This window comes from Gadus chalcogrammus, chromosome 16 (assembly GCF_026213295.1).
Source record: "Gadus chalcogrammus isolate NIFS_2021 chromosome 16, NIFS_Gcha_1.0, whole genome shotgun sequence".
Classification (NCBI taxonomy): Eukaryota; Metazoa; Chordata; class Actinopteri; order Gadiformes; family Gadidae; genus Gadus; species Gadus chalcogrammus.
In genome coordinates this window covers 15,670,272-15,688,933 of record NC_079427.1, presented here as the reverse complement: position 1 = coordinate 15,688,933, position 18,662 = coordinate 15,670,272, and the positions used below count along the sequence as shown (strand labels likewise).

Genomic DNA, 18,662 nt, shown 5'->3' with positions numbered 1-18,662 from the left:
ATCTACTGTCCCCCCGTGGCCAAATGAAGACACAACATGCCATGCTAGACGAACAGTTAGTCAAAGTAGATCAAGAAGTTACACAATGTTAAAAAAAAGAAGTAAACTTTATTATAGATACTGTATTAACAAATACAGATCACATCTTGAAAAAAAAATTCAACAAACCACCCCTTCCGCCTACAGTCCGTTCTGATATTAGGGACTGGCCACCATCTTGAGGATTGAGTTCTTGAGGTATGTAAACAGCTGGTTCATCAGGTCTTTACTCTGGCCTTCCACCCAATGCATCTCCACCACTACACCACCACTAACCTCCTCCATCAACACCTCCAGCAGACACTTAAACAGAAACTCCTGCACAGAGCTGGGGGTCGGGGGCCGCTTCCCCGGCACCGTTTCATTTGTTGCGGCTCCTTCCTCTGCCACAGAGGTCTGGATTTCCATCAGGTCAACATCCTTGCCTGCATCGCCCCCTAACACTTCTGATGGTTCAGCGGCTGGGTCCCTTTGGACGGCCACACTAAGGGAAGAGTCATGGAGCGTTTGCTTGGCTGGCTGTGGTGGGCTAGCTAGCGGTTCTGGAGCCGCTAGCGGTTGTGCGCACGCTAGTTCTGCAGCGGCAGAAGGGGTTTCAGGGACCGCCGGGCTCCGTTCGGGACGGGGCTTGGTCTGGGAGGACCTAGCGGCGCTGGCTGAGCCCGTCGAGGTCATGGTGCTCTGGGAGCCGGCCAAGGCTGCGGGGGGCGCTCTAGGCAGTTCGCGCAAGTGACGCTTCTGCTCGCGCCGCTTCTGTCGCCCGTGGATCCAGGTGTTCTCCACGGCGGTCAGCAGCAGGCTTGTCTGTTGCACACTGCTGGGGACGCGCTTGTGCAGCACCTGCAGGAGCGGACCGCGGAACAAAGGAGAAAGGAGCACACCTGTTCATCGTCGACGTCCCACCTAGAGCTGCTCTATATAAAAAAACATCTATCAATCTAACCAGTGATGGCAAAGTTTGGTCCATCACACAGCCGTGTCTGGTTTCCTAACCACCTGGCATACAGCAGCCTATGCCCTTTGTATTTCTAGAAAAATCCCAAAACCAGAGTTCTGTGGCCACAGGCTGACATTTTAAAGCAATGTCTTAGTTCAAGTACTGTGTGAACCAAATGGAGAATGAAGACGAGGGGGCTTGGCAATGCCGAGCTCCCTTTCATTACAAAAGATATAAAAACCTTTTAACCTTCAAATACCCCTGAAAGTACCATCCCTCCAAAGTAACCTGCTGCATGTGACTGTGTAATGGAGCTTGGTAAATGGGAATTTAAATGCGGTCGTGTTGAGGTGCGTCCTTGTGTAGTGGTGTACGTACCCGCAGGTTGGTGAGCGTCTTCTCCAGCAGGGCTGTGATGCTGTCCAGGCCAGAGGGGGACCTGCAGCCCTTGGCGGAGGCCTTGGCCCGGAGCTCCTTAAGGCCAGCCTCTTGAAGAGTGAAGGACAGGGGCTTCCTGCTCTTCTCTAGCTTACGCTTCTTGTTCGGTGGGGACTGCAGAGAGTCAAGGACATTTAGATTAATCGTGGAGAGGAAGGAGGATGTTGGACACGTTATTTTACTAAGAGAGCGCTCAGAAACAAAAATAACACTTGACCGTCCTATTTCATGGGACAGGTGCGTAGGAGAGGAACGAGAAGATCAAGAGGTTGCAAACAAACTCCCTCAAACCGACCAAGTTGCAATATATTCATACCCAACGTTTCAGTGCCTTAAACTGACCTTCAACAGGCAAATGGTTGATGACAATGAGAAGCTAAAACAGGGAGTGGCTGTAAATCGGCTAACAATCCTCTTCGCTGCTTTTCATTTGAAGACATCAAAATCCAACATGGAGAGAACTGAAATGACCATGTAGCCATCACTGATTTCGATTGAATGTGCGATGACCTCCTGTGCCGTTTGCATACTAGGAGAGCGCTCAGAATGAAAAGAGCACTGGACACGCCTTTTTCATAGGACAGGTGCTTGAGGAGAGGGGTGAGAAGATCAAAGATTGCACACTGTCTAAGTTGCAATATATTCATACCCAACATTTCAGTGCCTTAAACGGACTTTCAACAGGCAAATGGTTGATGAGAATGAGAATCCATCCTAAAACAGGGAGTGGCTGTAAATCAGCTAACAATCCCGTTCTCCACTCTTAATATGAAGACATAAAAATACAACATTGAGCGAACTATTTTCGATTGTCCACGTGCTTAACAAAAACCTTGTTCAGCCTCCGCCCAAAAAGACAGATGCAGAACCATACATGCATGCAATGGTGTACGCGCCCAGGGGTTCTGTACTGTGGCAATACACGCCAGAGTAGAACGTATCCACCACTAGAGGGAGCCCCATCCATGGCAAACATTCTGGGACATGAATGACATTGAGGACGACTTCGACCTCTCCCCACTCAGTAACTATAATATTGAGCAGTGTCAATGGCAATACTATGAGTAAATAAAACATGGGTCTCGGTGAACAATATCGACTGCAGCGCTCTTCAGAGGGGCAGACGTAGGCATGGCTGAGCGTGTGCATGTGGGAAGAGCAGACACAGCGAGACAGCATGGCCGACTGACCTACAAACGACAGGGGAGTGGCAGGGAACACATCATGCTCTAGCACTGTTTTGGTTGCCATTTTATCCCTCGGTAGCCGTCCTTTTGAACCACTTTAATGGACAAAAAACAAACAAGTTATTGTGTGACATTTATTGGTTAACTGTCAACATCCATGTGTGGAACTGTAAATAAATGATTATCACGTTTAGCTGCTCATTATATATTGTCTGGTAGCAACTGCTCCATTACATTAGATTGTTGCATACTACCCCTCACAACAAATTCACCCGTTGTGTGAGAGATCAAGAGGAAAATTGATTAAATCTATATAGGCTCTCCCGTAGCACAAATCCACATGTGCGCACACACACGTCTACTCATCTCTGGTGAATCACGTCCGCTCTAGCTCTGCTGTCATTCTATTATTCATCCAACCTGTCCTCTCCCTTCACACATGCCCGTTTTCTTACACACACACACACACACACACACACACACACACACACACACACACACACACACACACACACACACACACACACACACACACACACACACACACACACACACACACACACACACACACACGTAAGAGTGGCCTAATAATGAAAGCCAGTAATGGTAAAAGCTAGGGTAATACAAAGAGATATTTTCCTCTATTAGAAACCTCATATTAAATTATCCATCCTTCAGCTTTGTTTACATGTACAAAGCGTGTGTGTGGATGCGTGTTTGTGTGTGAAAGGTTATGCACCAGACTGCAGAAGACATGCTGCCTGCACATGCACTCCCTTTTCCAACACTCAACAATGAAAATCTCCAGGGGGACTCTGTGTCTTGGGGGTCTTTCTGCAACCTGAACCTTTTTTAACCCTCTCTTTCCCTCGGGTCCAGCCCCAGTCACATGATGCGGGAGCAGCAGCGAAAGAAATCATCAGCTGTGTAGCCTATAGGCCGTATGAAAGCCCTTCATCCAGTAGTCCACCTCGTCGGTCACGCCTGCATATTAAGAGTCTCCGCTAGCTTCTCATCACTTCACCATATGGCTGTTCATAGTCCTCTCATCGCCGTTCAGTATATCATATATATAGCAGAGCAAACTGTAAATCAGCATGATGATTTTGGATAAGATGGGTTGCCGGGGCATAGCGGGGAGACGGAGGGAGAGACGTGGTATTAAAAGGCTTTGAGCAGGGGAAGACCTTCAGTGAAGTAGGCCATGGGGGCGTGCATGTGACATGTACTTTAGGCCATACGTGTAACATTTAGCACCCCCCCCCCCCCCTCCCGATGGTCATCCATACATAACCTACACATCCTTTTGAAGGCATATGGATGGCGGATTAGCTGCCCAGCCATGCATGTAACTGCATGCATCGAAAAACTCTGCATCAGCAGCACCGCGCGTGCCTGGGCATACACACATGTAAACAAATGCCCCACCCACCCACCCACACACTCACTCACTCAAGAATACAAATATGAATGCCTTGAAATTATTATGAGCAACTCTAGTCTGAAGAAACTTGGAAAAGGATGCAGGGATGGGGGAAGATTGTCTGTCTGTGTCTGTGTGTTTGGGGGAAATGTAGGCCAATTTCTCTGCTCAACTGATTTTATGTTTAAAGGAAACAGAGTAGTCTGGCAGAATGCTGCAAAGAGCAGACGGAATAAAGGCTTCATTACACCTAACGGCCCTTCAAATGGGAAACCGTCTAGCCCCCCCACCGCCACCGAAACCCTCCAACTCCTTCAGCCTCATGTCCCATTTCCCTCTCTCCCACGGATTTACAACTCTTCACTTATTCCCCTTGTTCTCCCCGCAATACTTTCCTGCCATTAAAGTAGCTTTCACTTGCCTTGTCTCGTTCCCCTCTTCCTCCTGCCCCCCCCCCCCCCCCAACCCCCTGCCTTTGGAGCGCGGGCCATGGCAGGCATAGCATGCATGTCTGCCGTGGCAACTGTTGCCTGGATACGGCACATTACAGAGAGGTAAACACCTCCCCGGAGGGCTGAATAAGTGCATCTAATGGAAATCGGCCATAGAGTAGTGGGGGGGGGGGGAGCTGGAGAGGGACCCAGACTGAGTGCATTATTGATACCACAGCACCGACAGTTCAGTTAACGCGCATGGCGGTGTGGGAGCGGCCCCCCTTGTCCCCGGAAGACCTGGACTAGTAACAGTTGGGCCGACCTTCGCTGGGAGCTGCTCGGAATGACAAGCTCCCCGACCTCTGGCCAACTTACCGGAACGATCACGTCATCGTAGAAGCTCCAGGCCAAAGCCCAGCGCATGGTGCGGCCCTGGCAGAACTCCGTGTGGGTCACCCGAGGTACCTATAGGACCATGGGCCGAAAAAAAGGGAGACGGTGTCATAAATAGGGCATCAAGCGCAGCCATCAACCACAGCGGACACGAGTCTGTTTAGATGCCAATACGCCTACAGCATCTCGAGCTCAGAGAAGTGAGAATCAAAACGGCATTGATTTACGTTTGACCGACAGATGGCCATTAACACATGTAGTGTAAATGTGTCGCCTGTGAAAAGCTCTGGTTCACAGTCTATAGAGTTTGGCCCCGAGTAGCGCTGTCAAAGATATGGATTTTTCGATACACATTGATATGGAACATTTGAAACCTTGTCAATACTCATGCTGTGGAGATACTCGATAAAACAGTATCGCTACACCAGTGGCAGCTTTGTCTCTCACTCTCTCTTATCTCAAACAGCAAGATGACTGACACACACACAACGCTACAGTGCCTACATAGCCCTGCCTCCTCTCACTCGGTTGCATTGCGGTCTCCCGCATTTATTTGTTATATTTAACTATTAATGAAAATTCTTAAAATGTATGCATGGATTTTGTGTTTATTTTTCCCCGTGGAATTGAAAATTTTATTGAATATCAATATATTTCAAGGTATTGAAGTTGGAAAATTCAATGTCTTAACAATAGCACAGAGTCTGTCAAAGTCAAGTTTATATTGAAGTGCCAACAGAACAATAACCGGATGAACATAATAAATGGTAGGGGGATGCATGTCAGTCTAATAACAGGTCAAAGGTCAAAAGCACTAGACCAAAATGGAGTGGATGGGGGGTTGGTTTAGAGGAACCCGCCCTACGCACTCAGAAACATTTAGAAGATTAGAACAAGACACCCGAGACGGCGGAGAGATCAGCGGTGACTCCACATCTGCATAGCAATCAGCTGCGGTCTCCCTTTACACCTCAACCTGCGGCGAGGCAGGCTATCCTCTGCCCTGGGTGACAGCCAGGCCGCCACTCACGCTGATGAGCGGCGACAGAACCCTCACGGCCCCTTCGTTGCCGTCCGTGGTTCTTCAAGCCTTCCTCGGAGAGTTCCCTCGACCAGTGGCAGGGGGACCCCTGTCAGCTTAACTGATGCCTGACGCGGGGTGTGTGTGTGTGGGTGTGTGATGTCCGTCTGTTCCACATCATGCCAAATCATGCCAACCGTATCATATTAATACAGTGGGGGCCAAGTGACTGGCGTCGTGCCCTAGGGACACAAACGCGCAGTTAGCAGTGAAGGGGGCTAGGCTATTAGGTAGACCCCTAATGAATGTTAACTACACACTGCCACGCAAATCAGTCACGCAATGCTAATAGAAATTAGCGCATTCATCTCTGGCCCGTGACATTGCTATGATAACCTATTGTAATATGTTTTTCTTTTTGGTTTGCTGGATGTATAAGCTTCACTGGGACACTGCGTGAAGCTACTGACGCGAAGAGAGGCTTCCAACAGAGCGAGATAGCTTCCATCTTCGATTAAAGATAGCGGGGAGGGGTATGTTGACAATGAGGCGTGTGTGTTTGCGCGTGTTCAGGTGCGCGTGTTCCAGTCCACCCGGCTCTACTCACCCCTTGTTTCCTCAGCTCCTCCTTCAGAGGGGCCAGGGTGCACTTCTTCCCCAACATGCAGCTGTACCACCTGCAGATGGAGTCCAGCATTAAGGCACAGCGTGATGGTGGACGGGTTAACCCAGACAGATCCAACAATGGCCTTACAGGCAACACAAACACAGTACGAGTTAGCGCGCCTCTGCCGACCCCTCTCTGTGCCCTGTTTAGTATGGGTCAGAACAAGGCGTTTTTATCCCTTCTGTTTTAAAGCCAATTGATGGTGGCTGCAGAAGACAGCGGAGGTGGTATGGCCCAGGGCAGGGCGATGGAGCCTGTGATGTTGTGATGTTGATGCTGATGGGGAGTCCAACGATCTATCTGCCGTGCGATTTACAGTATATCCTTAAATCCATAGCAATGCTTTAAGAAAGCAACGCAGAATTTAACAAATTCTACGGTCAGTCAAGAGAAGCGCAACATTTTCAAACATTATTCAAAATTATCGATTTGTAATCAATGTCTATAATGTTACGGCAACTGCTTGGAAAAACCAAACAAACAACTTGCTTTAAGACAGCATATCCGGCCAAACAATGTGTTCAATAATAAACGGGAATGGAAGGAGTAGGTCAGCGTTGCTCTGTGCTTTTCTTTTGAGATCCAAGCAGAACCACAAGCAACTATCCTCCTGCCCGCCAATACTTTCTAGCAAATAAAGGCCTCATAAGTACCAAGAACAAAGTAAACAGGAGTAATCATTCATGCATTGACATTCCTACTGAATGAGAATGCAATTAAGGGCACTAAAAAGGCAAGTAGATTAGCAGGGAGAGGTAACCATGTCTCTTTGGATGAATGTCCAGAGGAATACAAGGGCAGTGGCATGCTACAGAATGTCTGCATCAAGTGACACCATTAAGTATTCAACAGAGCTAATATCCCCCCTTTTACTGAGTGGCTGGGTTGGGGGGGGGGGGGGGGGGGGGGGGTTAAGACCCAAACAGCCCTCAGGCTCCCCCACCCTCACGACAAGGACCTTTTTCAAACGCCCAAAGGGGTCCAGCTGGAGAGAGCACTTTGCCATATTCAATTTTGTCCTTTCACACGAGATCTTCTGAAGCACGGTCTTATGATTACAATCCCGCCGCCAGTGACTGTAATTATCATATCAATGGCAGCAACCACTTCATCCCAGAGAGACGAATAAAAGGAAGCATCCCCCTGCCGTAACCGTGGCATTGGTGTGTGTCGCCTGTGCCTGGCAACCGAGGGGGCGACGGTGTCTGAGTTGCATGGCGCCTTGTAACCAAGGTGGAGTTGCCCCCCCCCATCTGCAAGTAATTATAGTTTAGCATGGCTAAAAACGAGTTGCAGTTACATGGGGGGGGGGGGCAGGGGGGTGGGGGGGGAAGGGGTCTCGACGGTCCAATCAGAATAGATGTCGTGGTTGCCATGGACACCTGGTGGCTCTGGTATCCCAGCATGCTTTCGGGTGTGACAGCCGGCTGCGGCTGGTTTGGCTGGAACCCCAAACCCGACAGCGTGTGTGGGGGGGGGGGGGGGGGGGAGCGGAAGAGGGGTAGACTGGGGATTCACGCCTTGCCAAAGCGGTCGCCCCTCACCTCCCGACGGTGTCACACACGGCGGTACACACGGCGACACCGGCGGGGCCCCCCTGCGGAGCCCCCCTTAACGCCCCGCCACGCCGTGACACCGTTTCAGGCCCCCGCGCCGACGACGCGCGCCGTCTCAGGCAACCTCCAGCGAACACAGCCTTGATGTTTAAACAGGTGCGCCACACCACCCCCCCCCCCCCCCCCCCCCCCCCCCCCCCGCCGAGCCCAGGTGCAGCACGTCTCATCATCCTTCAATCCCACCTCTTCTTCTTCTGGGCTCCGACGCAGCCTCACACGGCTGGCTGGTCGTCTGCCTCCTCGGGAGAAGAAGAGGAGGAACCCCCCCCCCCCCCCCCCCCCAAAGACCTAAACCCAGCTGCTCCCTTCGGTAACCCGCACTGCGTAGGACCAGTGCGTGCCAAATGGTTATACCAACTCTGGGTGATAGCTCCCCATCGCCGCGCTGGGTCCCCATCTGTCCGCCTGCTCCCCTCTCCTGGGAGCGTCTTGCCGTAATTGCCGTTTTCATGTCCCGTCAAGACACCCCGTCCCCGAAGCAATCAGGACGTCTTTAGTACCGATTAATTGTGTAGTTGCGCGGCCAACGTGGATGATGGCGTGCATGGCTGTAGAGGCATGGATCTGACGTAGATCTTCGGGACCTGCGCGGGTCCGTACTGACCCGTGTGACGTCGACTAGAACGTGTACCACGAGAGAGGAGAAGCGGTCCAGAACAACACTTAAAAACCTGAACACTGAAGATCCTGTCCTGTCTTACCTCAGACGCGTCTTGAGCTGCAGGCTGTCGTGGATGATCCTCTTGACGAACTCCAGCTCCCCGCCCTCGGCCATGATCTCCGTCACGCCGCCCGTGTTGACGGAGCTGGGTGGCGGCCGTCGAGAGTTCCTCGAGTTCTCCCCCTGAGAGAGAGCCAGGAGAGACCGGAGCGCCAGATTCTCATCAAGCCCCATGACAGCTTCTTGCTCCCACTTTGTCAACAATTCAAACGATCGCGCCTAGTTCTGGCAGAAAGCCATCGCTTGGGAGCAAAATCATTGTACGGATCCCGCAACCAGGAGTCTGAAGCGCAAGTCTGCAAAGCACTCTTTGGTGTTTTACAATCAAACTGGGGACTCCGTACTAGTGATGGGGAAGATGACCCACCCACCACCCCCCACACCCACACACACACACACACACACCAGCTACCTACCTTAGCTTCCAGCTGGTTGGCGAAGAAGGGAGGATTACACATGCAGAAGTCGTACACTATCGTGGTCTCCTCCTTCAGAGCGTCCATCAGCAGGGTTTTATGGGGGACCTTAACCACTAAAGTACACATCATACGGCTCAGAGTTTGGCTTTCACATTGCAAAAAGAAGAATTCACATCATGTTAATTAGGGCTGGGCGATTGATCGAATTTTGATCGCGATTTCGATTACAGCGGTTTTTAGACTTTTAGAATTTTATGTTTTATAGAAAGGGCAGAACAGCTGGATACATTTCTGTATATTATTTTAGATTGGAAACTTTTCTTTTTGACCATTTTGTGTATTTTTTTAAGGCGACATTTCAAAGTTCTCCGTAACAATGTTTTTTTGGGAGAGACATGCTGAATAAATACGCGTTTTCAAACTCAAATAATCGTTTGAATAATCGTGATTTCAATATTGACCAAAGTAATCGTGATTATGATTTTACCAATAACGAGCAGCCCTAATGCAAGAAATATGGAGGGTTAATCAAGATTAAGGCGGTGAGTGTTTTACCAGACGAAATCTGAGGTTACGTGATCGTGATGTCAACAGTCTGTCAAACATTAGCAGGGTGGACTGTGATGCACTATGAGTCACCGTCCTACGGTTGGCATTAACCATGACTCGTCATAAAGCCCTACCGTGCAAAGGTATTGAAAGCGAAGGCGATAGTGGACCGCTTTTTATGCCTCCATGTCAAATAAAATAAAACCGTTAGTGCTTTGATACTGGGCAGGTTGGCAGCCAAACACTTTACACATGCCTACACTGCAGTACGAATGCGACCGGCGAGAAGTCACATATATACACAAGGCACATGAAAAAGAAACTACACCACCGATGGACACAACAAAAACGTGTAGTGCCGTGTTCAGTTTGAAGCATTACACCTGGCTAATGCAGTGGAGAGAGAGGACTCGGCTTGCCTTTAATGAGCTCCGAGAGGTTGTTCTGCTCCACATTCTTGGTGGCGTAGTCGAAGCAGATGTCATCGACCTCGGTGGCTAGGAAGTACCAGCCATTCATGGTGGCTCCCAGCAGGGGATAGATGCAAGATGCCCCAGTTCCTGTGAACACACACGCACAACAAGAGTGTGAAGATGATATGCTGTATGGCTGCAGCTCTTTGAGGCCTATGGAGATGAGGCCTGTCCCCGTTAAATAGAGCCGTCTGTAGCCTACCATAATGTTAGAGGTAGTCTTTATGAAATCCACAGCCCTTGCAGATACCCAAGCCTACAGCACATCCAGGCCACAGAACGACCATACAGCACATAGACAGGGCATAGCAAGACCTTACAACACATAGACAGGCCACAGAACGACCCTACAGAACAAACGGGCCACAGAACGACCCTACAGCATATAGACAAGCCGTAGAATGACCTTGTAGCACATAGACAGGCCATAGAAAGAGCTTACAGGACATAGATAGGACACAGTACGACCCTACAGGCTGACAGGCCATAGAATGACCTTGTAGCACATAGACAGATGAAGTCATAGAACGACCTTTGGAGCAAAGTTGTTTGAACAGAACACATGCTCAATATTTACTGTCAACTAAAGCCATCAAGCAGGGGGCGGACTTAAACAACGCCGCAATCCTTGAACTTGAACACACACACACACACACACACACACACACACACACAAACAAACACACAGGAAGGCCGAATTCATTAAATGTTATTTGTATAGGCCTTTGAAACTGTACATCACATGTTCAGTCTCAAAGGGCCATATATTTTTGACACCCCCTTGAAGAAAAAAAAAAAAAAGGTAATAAGCAAGGAAGACATTTTGAACAGACAGACAGACAGACAGACAGACAGACAGACAGACAGACAGACAGACAGACAGACAGACAGACAGACAGACAGACAGACAATACATTACAGGCTGATCATTTGAAATCATTGACTTTATGACATTAATGTCTTCGCTGATGGTAAACCCTGAGGACAGTCAGCAGAAGGATGTGTGGTGCGGGACCCACCGATGTCGATGCCCTTGCGCGGCTGGCCCTGGCCCCCGGTGAGGTCCTCCACCCAGTGGATGTAGTTGAGGCGCAGCGGCACCGTGGGGATGAGGCGCTCCAGGGGGATGGCGATGGTCAGGCCGAAGTCCTCCTTCAGCAGCGTGCACGTGAGCGCGCGCACCGCCTCAGGCTCTTTGAAGTTCAACCTGGCAGAGGGGAGAGCACACAGAACAAAGCCCAGGGCAGAGAGTCAAATGAAGACTCAGGAGGATTAAATGCTAGGCTGACACCGAGCAGAGCCACAATTAATTAGCATTTAACTGAAGAAGGGTATAATTTGATCTGGGGAGGAACGAGTTTTGTGTTCAGTTCATTTAACAAAATGAACTAAAGAAATACTGTTAAATCCATAACATAAATCTTGTTCATGCTGTTGGCATAGCAACCGAAACTTCTGGGGCTGATTCTTTGCATGAGCAGTATCACACGTAATTAGAATTGTACATGTACCAAGCACGGAAAAAATTAACCGGAGTATTGACAATTCCTGGTGCTGCTCTTTGTCAGAATGCGATGGTCCAGAGTATTATTAGCAGCATTTCACTACACCGACACCAACCGAGGACTCTATTAACCCCCTGCAGTGACTAGGGGCCCTCGCTTCTGCCCAGACACATACCACTGATGAATCGCTGTGGAAGGATAAGCAGCACATCAATTTACAACACCTCCCGCTAATGACACTGAAACTCACATTTACTACATCAGCAGACCCTCACATTTACTTTACATTAATCACTTCGCCCACCCACCCACCCACCCACCCACACCCACACCCACACCCACACACACACACCTTACCTCCCCCCCCCCCCCCCCCCCCCCCCCCCTAGCCGGCTGAAACCATTAAGACTACTGGGAACAATGGATGGGGGTGCTGGGTGCATTTGCGTGTGTGTGACAAACCAACCGGGCGAGCGAGGTGTAATTAAAGCGTCTCTGGGCGCTTTCGCACCTTGACAGATGCAATTAAACGCTTCCTGGTGATTGGACCGTCTGGCACCTCAGGATTTGTGGTGTGAGCCTGTTTCTCCAAGCACCCCCCCCTCAGCCCATATGCAAGTACACCACAGATACATTGACTAACTGCCGCAGCATATCTCCGATCAATGGAACCCCCAGCAGCACTGCCCAATAGATGGGAGGGGGTTGCACCCTGTTCTGGAGACCGGTTAAACACCTCCAGGGGGTGTGTTGTTTAGAGTGGGATGACACTGACGCAAATCCTCCCTCAACTTCATTCTACTATCATTCCGATCACTATGACTGCTAGCAGTATAGTAAGCAGCATGCAGGATGTGTGGACGGGAGGGTCCGTCATAGAAACGCATAGGGAGGGGCTCTTCATGGTCGTGGGGATCCGGCATCAATCACAGCCGGGATTCCTGCAACTAATGACCGCATTAGTGCAGAGGGGGAGGCTTATCAAGCGTGGCCCCTTTGGTGTCAGGAGGGACGCCGACACCTGGCTGGGTTTCAGGCCAATGCTGCAGGTAAAGCCATTTAACATTACGCATGCTCCATTTCTAAAGGGGGGAGGGAGAATTGAACTTCAGGTAATGAGTATGAGGAAGTGATACACCAGTAGGAACCATGGATCTTTGGATTCAGAGGCCCTCTCCATTGTCTTGATGCTGTTTAAATTGAGTCTATTCTCCCTGCTTCCCTCTCTCTGTCTGTCTGTCTTCTCCCTCCCATGCTAATGATTAAAAACTGTTGAGAGCATTTCCCACCTCTATTTTTAGAGCCTGCTAAGTGCATCGTTGCTGGTCGCCGGCGCAGCAGCACCACCGAGCCGCGGCAGCCCTGCCAGCGCCAGGTCGTCATGGCAACCCCGCCGACTGCAGAGACGAGAAGAGCACGCAGATCTGGCCACGCTGGAGCAATGGCTGAGGCCCGGCACCGTGCGCGCTCCCAACGTTGACGCAGGGTAGCCAGCACGTCATGCCGTGGTCGATGGCAAGCATAAGGCTACAAAAGTGTGGAAAACGCGCAACGTGGGAACTTATGGCTAGAGGAGGGGAGCAGGAAACACAGAGGGGCTCGTCACCACGGCAGAGAGCAGCAGATCACGTGAGGACGATAGACAGATACATAGAGAAAGAGATATATAAATAAATGTATCCGCGCGCGCACACACACACACACACACACACACACACACACACACACACACACACACACACACACACACACACACACACACACACACACACACACACACACACACACACACACACACACACACACACACACACACACACACACACACACAGTCAGCAGTTCCCTGCTGCTGCAGTCAAAAAGAGAGGGTGAAGGCATGGAGACAAAGGGGTGCCTGCTGTCCCTCATCCTCAAAACAGTGATGAAGGTCAACAATGGTTCACCAGTACTTGATCAAATAGGCTCACTTCTTTCAACTTGACCAACACACATCCGTTATTTGTGCATAATATTCAAATCGCGGGGATGGTTACTGGAGAGAGTCAGAGGATGACTTCAGAACCCAGAAGCAGCAGGGCATGACCACGTACAGGGGGAGTGGGGGGGGGGGAGTCAGTGGGGGCGCGCACCACCTCACACCTTTTGTGGTGACCTTCAAGCTCCCAACAGCGTGGCCGGAACACACCCTTCCTGCACAATGGGGAGGTCCGCTTTGACGACACGTTACAACTCTGGCTCAGCACACAAAGTGGACATTGGCTTCTTGTAATGTATGGTTTGTTATCCTATGGATAATTGCATCTTTTTTGGATTATAGTGGTGAGATAAACGTTCACTTTTTCACGTAAAAAATTATAAATCATCCACTTAATTTTATGCGCATTTGAGATGAGGCAGATAGCTTGCCATGGCAGATTTCAAGGAGTGTGTGCATAATGAGGCGTTATAACCAAACAAGACCTGTCTTGGCTTCACGTCGCTGGCGCACACATTTTGACTTGCTTTTCCACGGAACAGCTGAATGACCATTTCTAGATTGTCAAAGAATCAGCCTACCAGCCAATATGTTTACAATTGGGCACAGATGTTCCAAGTCTTAAATAATTCTGTCTGGACAGCCGTGTACATAGAGCACATGCCACTGGGTTTAACTGATAAGAAGACTTTGCTTAAATAAACTGATGTAAACATTTCTCCCAGCCAGACCCAAACCCCTTTTGTTAAGAATAAAAACGCATTGACGTAATTCCAAATATACGACGGTTTTACAGTCCGAACCACTGGGCCAAAAGCTTCTCCCTCTAATCTCCAGCTCGGGGCTCTATCAGTCACAGAACAGACGTTTCTATCACTTCCAACAGTGCATAAGAAGGATGGGCCTAATTGGGAAGGAGTGTGGTTGGACTCAGATGAAATGAATGGGAGAAAGACAGCAGGTACAAACACGAAGACCAACACCCACGCACAAATCAAATCCCCCGGGCCTTGTTGTGCCACTCCTCCCAGCAGGTTGTGGTGAGTAGGCACCTGTGGACGTCCACCCTCACCCTTCCCAGTAGACACTTCTTTTCTTTGTGCACCTGCAGCAACCTGTGGCTCACTTATTAAGCAGTACACTCCTGGTGAGGACACATGCAATCTCAAACCAAAGCTATTTCTAATGTACGATTGGCTGACGATTGAAGCATGTGCGGAAGCCAATGAATAAACAAATAAACAAAACTAATAAACAGCTGACAACACATAATCGTCACAGAAAACATTCATTGTTAATACTTGAAAAAAGGATTCAAAAGGGAAACCCGTTTTGTCTGCAGTTCACATAGTAACAATATTTGCAGGCCCTTCCCATCTCAGTGTGACAAATGCTGAAGAAGAGAAATAGAGTCAAGTAGCTATGTTAGATAGGAATAATATATCTATTAATTTGTTTCTTTGTGTTGGGACTGCAATATAACAACTCATACAACTTCCATGTAGACCCTTGTTTCACTGGGACGTTTATATTTTAAATTCCTGACAAGCTTTGATCATCTCCACTATGCATGGGAATGCTTCGAATGGATATCATAACGGCAAGTATCAACAGTGACACGATTTCGACTGCACTGATTTGTTAATTGATTCCTGTAAAACAGAGAACTCGTCACGGAATACCGACAGAGGTGTCAAGTAACTAAGTACAAATACTTCGTTACCTTACTTAAGTAGAAATTTTGGGTATCTATACTTTACTGGAGTAATTATTTTTCAGCCTACTTTTTACTTCTACTTCTTACATTTGCACGCACTTATCTGTACTTTCTACTCCTTACTTTTTAAAAATGGCCTCGTTACTCCTATTTAATTTCGGCTTGTTTTTATTCCGCCGGCGTTCAAAAAAAACCCCATCCAGATAATTCGCGCCATAGGATAAAGTGAATTTGATTGGTTGGATGAGAATAGAAACATATATCATTCTGGCACCCTATTGGTTTATACGCGATACATGGCACCTGCGCATGACCAGAGCCCGTCTACATTCAGTACACATATATGGTTCTTTAATGTATTTGCATTGTACTAATTGCGTTCATTTTCAATGGGTAAAAATGTGTCTGAAACAGGTGCATCCCAATTTTCTCAACATTAATATTATAGTCATTAGATGGCCTTTAGAAAAATGTTTTTGGGGGGGAAGTGGGGCAGTGTGCTGTGCTATAGAGTTGTGCTGTGTGTGTCACTAATTCACAGATGGGATAAATGCAGAGACCAAATTCCTTGTATGTGTGAGCATACTTGGCAAAAAAAAGCTGATTGTAATTCTATAGACCCCTGTGGCACGGCCTACGCTTTTGTCCTTAATGGCATTTTTTTCCCCTTGCATTACTTTTACTTTAATACTTTAAGTAGTTTTGAAACCAGTACATTTATACTTTTACTTAAGTAAAAAGCTTGAGTTGATACTTCAACTTCTACAGAAGTATTTTTAAACGCTAGTATCTATACTTCTACTTGAGTAATGAATGTGAATACTTTTGACACCTCTGAATACCGATATATTATCAATATATTATGGGCTTTCTGTTAACCCAGAGAAATCAAACGATCAGATAGACTTGGACTAAACAATTGACTTACATGGATCGCCCAGCCATACTGGTGTGAACATGCTGCTGGAAGTCCGGGTACTTGGAGGCCAAATAGGCGAAATCTGGGGGCGTGTCTTTGTACCGGTTGCGTGGATGCATGGACTTGTTCAGAGACATGCTTCCTACACAGAAGAAATACATTCAATACAAACACATCGACATTTCACCAGATTGTAAACAAACTAACATATATTCCGATTATTAATCTGCGTTTAGGCCAGGTAGCACAATTACAACATGCTGGATCAACTAGCTGTTGGCTCTATGGATGTTTTAATTGTTGAAAGTATGAACAACAAATCAGAAGAAGAGCGGAATACAAAGCCTGTTGGACACCTTTCGACAACATAATGTGAACTGTAACTCATCCACTTGCATACCTCTGTAGGGTTGTTGTCACTCCAGCAGTTTTCACCTGAAATATTCAATCAACGTTTTTGTAAAACTCACGTTGCTCTAACGTTCTGCTTCTTCCGAGTTTACGATGACGTCAAGATTCTGCGCCGACACTAACGAGGACGTCAACATCAAGCGACTGACTATTTTTGTAGTCCGGTGTGTGAGTACACGTATTGATCTTTGAGGATTGTGTTAAACTTGTTATCGAACTTTGTTGACCAACGCAACGATGCGGTAATTATTATCTCATAATTTAGCTCAATATTTAAGCCCAACGATATCTTTATGCTAAGGTTTCATCATTTTAAATTGTTTAACATATTGAATTCCTTTCATTACTTTGCTATGGATGTAACCATAGCATAACCAACCAGTAAACTTGGAATAGACCCAATCTGCCTGAACCCTTTGCAGGGCTTAAATGTAAAACCACTCACACACTTGATGTACTCTAATAAAAGCACACAACAAAAATGATCAAGACCTGTCTTTTTTTCTTTCGTTTATTATGTTGCAAACAATGACATCCAGATATATTGTTAACATTTTGCTTTGTGATGGGTGAAGACCATGGAAGCAAAGATAACCCTTGGTCAAGCTTGTGAAGTCTGAAACCCTTGATGTATTCAAAGGGCAGTTAGTGGAATCAAGGCTACAGAAAGTGTCCACAGTGAAGCTTTTCCTTTCAAACACAACATCTCTGCACCATCAGGATTGCTTGGGACCTGCGAATCTCAAGCAGAATTCCTTAGGATTCCAAGGCTGGGTTGTAGCTCATTCACTCTCACGTCCCCGTTGCATTGGCTGTTGCACAATCCACCTTCCTTATCCAATACCAGAAAGGTTCCACTAGCAAGGAAGGAAGGTTTTGTCATGTTTAATCTAAATTCACCTGCCTGGTTTTGTTTGTTGAATGTCACATTGTCTGAAGTCAAGCGATTGGAAAGAGGGATTAGGATTTTTTTTGTCGGTACTTAGTCCTGTACCAAAGAAAAATAAATAAGAAAAATAAATGGAAAGACTGCATTCAGATTATACAAAATCAGATTGTACCAATAACTCCTATCTTTTGGCTTGAGCTAAAAATATGTATCGCAGCTGCATTTGTATGACAAAGAACAGTTGAGAACACGGGGGAATGACAAAATCAATATCGCTCCTCAAGCAAGTCGGCAAGGAATCACAGGATTAATGTAGGAAAGAATAACCTACTGGGCCCAGACCCAGTAACAGTAGACATGAGTAGCCTTCCCTTGATTAAGGTGACAGGGATTCTCTTTTGGAACATCTCAGTCTGCGGCAATCCAGTCAAATTGACACAAAGGAGGCAGCCAACTCTGGAGTTCTGGCCTCCTTTTGTATAGATTCACACACAAACATGATAAGTCTTTAAAGCCACATAACAGAGCTGCCTTTAGTCACCCAGCCAGCTGAACTGTTTGGTATGGAGTCTTGCTGTTCGGTCCTTTATAAACTAACGTTAAGCTTAATGTTCATTACATTGCCTGTACAGACACCTTCAGAAATGGATGTTCTATGGTCATTGGGGCCAATTTGCATTATCATAGTGACGTCAGTAATAGCTTGCTTGTTGGGCATTGAGAATGCTGCACTCGAATCAACCAGCTGGCCTACCCAGACAGCTCTGCCTCTAGTCCATCATTACATGCAGTACTTTATCAACAGGTCCCATGAGGCTCACACTAGCCAATATTAGGAGGGTGTGCATCAGGTATCCACATCCAGTCCACACTAGACACGAGCAGGAGGGTGTGCATCAGGTATAGACATCCAGTACATATTAGCCACT

The 18,662-nt window shown here is 47.8% G+C and overlaps 1 protein-coding gene across 2 annotated transcripts; it reads right to left on the bottom strand.

The window, feature by feature from the left end:
* Positions 1-32: 32 nt before the first annotated feature.
* mettl16 (methyltransferase 16, N6-methyladenosine) lies at positions 33-17,012 on the bottom strand. 2 transcript variants are annotated; one of them, XM_056611468.1, is made up of 10 exons: positions 16,904-17,012; positions 16,443-16,575; positions 11,337-11,524; positions 10,264-10,404; positions 9,293-9,408; positions 8,857-8,999; positions 6,480-6,549; positions 4,834-4,923; positions 1,355-1,528; positions 33-879 (listed from the first exon to the last, which is right to left on the bottom strand). In XM_056611468.1, the coding sequence occupies exons 2-10, from the start codon at positions 16,568-16,570 to the stop codon at positions 199-201; spliced, it is 1,731 nt and encodes a 576-aa protein (XP_056467443.1). In that variant the 5' UTR covers positions 16,571-16,575; positions 16,904-17,012; the 3' UTR covers positions 33-198. The 2 variants fall into 2 exon arrangements, with proteins under 2 accessions (XP_056467443.1, XP_056467442.1); XM_056611467.1 differs by having other exon boundaries at positions 34-879; positions 16,834-16,983.
* Positions 17,013-18,662: the final 1,650 nt, after the last annotated feature.

Coding starts and splice junctions, on each gene's coding strand:
- mettl16 (XM_056611468.1), bottom strand. CDS start 16,570: ATGTCTCTGAACAAGTCCATGCATCCACGCAACCGGTACAAAGACACG. Junction 9,000..9,292: donor CCAACCAGCTGGAAGCTAAG/GTAGGTAGCTGG, acceptor GCTCTCTCTCAG/GGGGAGAACTCGAGGAACTC. Junction 1,529..4,833: donor ACGATGACGTGATCGTTCCG/GTAAGTTGGCCA, acceptor GACTCTCTGCAG/TCCCCACCGAACAAGAAGCG.